The 3,647-nt window shown below is 37.5% G+C and overlaps 1 protein-coding gene across 1 annotated transcript in view; it reads right to left on the reverse strand.

The window, feature by feature from the left end:
- Positions 1 to 3,272, reverse strand: part of LOC107289381 (opsin-5-like) — a 27,392-nt gene extending 24,120 nt beyond the window's left edge. The window contains exon 1 of the mRNA XM_015818128.1: positions 3,185 to 3,272. Within this exon, the coding sequence (XP_015673614.1) occupies positions 3,185 to 3,272 (88 nt within the window). The remainder of the gene's footprint in view (positions 1 to 3,184) is intronic.
- Positions 3,273 to 3,647: the final 375 nt, after the last annotated feature.

The following is a 3,647-nucleotide window of genomic DNA, read 5'->3' on the forward strand; positions in this document are numbered from 1 at the left end:
ATAAGGCCAAAAAAGAAAGCTGTGCAAATATCATCAATTTTATTAATGTATGCAGACCGCAGAATTCAGCTGCTGGATATGAATGTAGAATTCCTTAAAAGCAAGACAGAAATTGAACAGATAACCTGATCCTGATCAGAGTGGTCTGGTTGGTTATGAGTACAAAGAGATTTGTTACCAAGATGTTCTACATGAAGGTGAGATAAAAATAGTCATTATCATCATCATCATCATCATCATCATCATCATCATCATCCAGAGCAATATCTTTTTGAAGATGGGTGTCCTTAATAACCTTTATGGCATACCTCATTAAATATTTCCACATATTTCCATGCTAGATATTGATTCTAGAAATCTAAGGCCTGGCTGACTTGTGCCCTGAGATCTGGATTGCTTGCTTGATCAGACTCCCAGTTGATCCTTTCATTTCAGAAGTCATTTTTGCCAAGGGACCATCAATCCTTTCCCACTCTGACAGCAGTGATCCCTTTTTCAGTGCATCATTAAGCATCTTCAAGAAGCAGACAGGACTGACGCTGATTAATTTCTACTGCTGCTTCTGGAAGGCTAAAGCAGAGAAGTCTCTGGGAAGGCAGAAGGCTGGGTTTGTGTGCATTGAAATGCTATTTTATTTGTCTGGTTCTAACTGGATGCAATGGATTTGGCCCATTTTTCATTGTAACCATGGTTGCTGAGAACTCTTTTTTTTTTCTAGAAGGAGGAGTGCCTACTAATCAACTTATCTGCAGTTTGCAGAACTGAATGGTGATTATTTTTCTATATTAGGTGGGGAATTTGCAGGGTATATAGAAAACAAGCATAACAGGGAGAAGGAGAAGGCTAGCTCAAATGTTCTCAGTAATCCACAGGTTTTTTTAAAGTGCAGGGAAATGTGTCAAATCCATCAGACTGCACTGGGACAGACTACCTGCCTGTTGCTGATCAAGGCACTGGACAAACATTGCTCAAAGAAAAACCTGGAACAATGTATTTATGATGAATCCTGCTAGTTGCCTGAGGATGCTTTGTGCTGATGTTAGATCTGCTGGTATGTGGATGAGTAGGATTAAAAAAACAATCCACAAATAGGTTAAACACATAAGAATTAAGTTTGTCAATGCTGAACAAAAAAAGAGTTGGAAGAAAATGCTTATGGAGTCTGGAGAAAAAAAGATATGGCTGTTTTAATAAGTAGATTTAAAAAGTGGATGCTTTTTTTCCAGACTGGCTCAGAAAAATGTGGTTGCTTTAAAAATGTGCTACACTCACATTCCAAAAAAGAAAAAAGAAGAAAAAGAAAAAAAATTATTGCATCATTTAGATCAGGGGTCGGCAACCTTAAACACTCAAAGAGCCACTTGGACCCATTTCCCAGAGAAAAGAAAACACTGGGAGCTGTAAAACCTGTGCGCGTGCGCAGGCGAGGGGGGGGGGAAAGCTTGATGGAAGAGTTTAATTAAAAAGAAATAGAGGGTGCATGAGTTCTCTCTCTGTCTCTCTCTCTCTCTGCAAATGGTGGAGGAGGCTGGGAGCCACAGGAGAAGGCTCAAAGAGCCACATGCGGTTCCAGAGCCACGGGTTGCTGACCCGTGATTTAGTTGATTATAAATGATTATACTAGAGTAACTGAGTCTATCAAGTGAAAGACTGGAGGTCTCAATCTCCTTTTCTAGATATTCTCTGACTATATTATTATTATTATTATTATTATTATTATTATTATTATTATTATTATTATTATTTAAATTTATATACCGCCCTATCTCTATATCCCTATCCCTATATTCCCCTTAGTCCCACCTTTCTGGAACTGCCTGGTAATTATTGCTATTACCAGCTATCTTTCAGGACAAAGTTTTTTATTTTCTGTTTCCCTTGAAACATGACATGTGGGACAGGCGAGGACCAACAGCCAAAATAACTCATTAGCAACTAGTGGGAAATTAAACTCAATAAAAATGAAATACATTTTACATCACATCCTTGGCCTGTAAAGTGAGATGAGTAGCAAGGGAAACCAGATCCCCCACTCCGTTTGGAAGATAGATCACTGTCACAAGTAATAAATAAAATTATTCTTTTAAAAAGGAGAAGAGAATGCCCTTTTTCTTTTAAGTAATCACCTGTAAAACATTTCATAGCAAAGGAGAGAAATATATTCTCTATTTTAAACACAGAAAGTATCTAAAATTAATTTTCCATAGAAATACTATAAAGGACAATATACAATTCTTGACAGACACATTCTATTCATAATGAAGTAACTCTGATGGTCCAGGGAACATAAGCATCTTAAGCATTAACAGACAGACATCATGACATTATAAAGTAGGTATAGAAAGCAAATTAAACTTGCTACCATCCTTAGTTAATTTTTCACTTGTACTCCAAAAAATAGAAAAAAATTCTGAACAGATGTTGCCTCTGTCCCAATAATGGTACCTGAAAATTGTGTATCTTGCACATTCTAATTGAAATTTGAGGAAGGGAAATGGTAACAGTGGTTTCCAGCCTCTTGTTCAGCAACTTCTGCTTTATCTTTAAAAATACTAATCATGTTTCATTCTAGCTAAAAGGGAGGGTTTTCAGGTCATCTGCTTGTTGAATACATGCCCAAACAATGTGTTTCTGCTTGTGATGGAGATGTATACTGAGATGTATAGCCTGAAGGGAACTTGCTATCTATTTATTACAATTTTAATAATAAAAAAAAATACTGAATACCTGATGCCTGGATTTTAATTCTTAAAAAATTTAAAATTCTGGATGCTCTCTTAGGCAGCATTGCCTTGACCCACTAGATTTTAAAATCTTGTGATTGATTTTCCAGCCATGCCAACTAGCCAAGTGCTTGCAAGAAAATAAGATGCTTCTTGAAGCAAGTTCCAAAACCTCAAATATTTTTTTTATAAAAAAGAATGCTTGCAATGAAGTTGATGGGAAGAAGATTTAGAACAGTCACAATAATATACTAATTTGCCCAGCATGTACCATAATGAACCTATAGAGTTTATTGTCACAGTGATCACTAACTTGAATTGCTTTAAAAGTGTGTGTGTGTGTGTGGGGGGGATGAGATGTAGTGTAATACAGGCCTTGGCCTCATCCAGCAGGGTGAAAGAATCTCCAAATAGGGGTTGTTGTTGTTTTTCAAAAATGCTTCCCTTCCTCCCAAGCTTACCAAAGAATGAATAGAGAGTTCCAAAGATCAGATCTTCTCCTTCAGATAAGGTTGACAAGAACGCTGGGGCACTGGAGGCATTTTCCATCTGCAGATAAATCAGAAAACAGAAAAGGAAGCAAATGCCAGTCAGCACTGGTTTGATCCGTCTGCATCATTCAACCATCTCCCCCCCCCCCCCGCCCAAACAGAACACTGTCCAAAGGCAGCCTGTTCCTTCTTGGCTGTCAGCTTCAACCAAATCAACCATGGGATTACAAGCACACTGCAGTGAAGAAAAAGATGAACTGCTCATATGGATTCTGGCACTTAGATATGGGCTGTGGAACCAGCAGATAATAAAAACTGGCTGGGCCATCCAGTTGTGGTAATCTTACTTAATTATGGCTTTGTGCATTTGTGCATTTAATAATAAAATATGTTAATTAGCATATATAGCTATAGATATATAGCTATAGCTATA

This window comes from Protobothrops mucrosquamatus, unplaced genomic scaffold (genome assembly GCF_001527695.2).
Source record: "Protobothrops mucrosquamatus isolate PMUCROS unplaced genomic scaffold, P.Mucros_1.0 scaffold682, whole genome shotgun sequence".
Taxonomy (NCBI): domain Eukaryota; kingdom Metazoa; phylum Chordata; class Lepidosauria; order Squamata; family Viperidae; genus Protobothrops; species Protobothrops mucrosquamatus.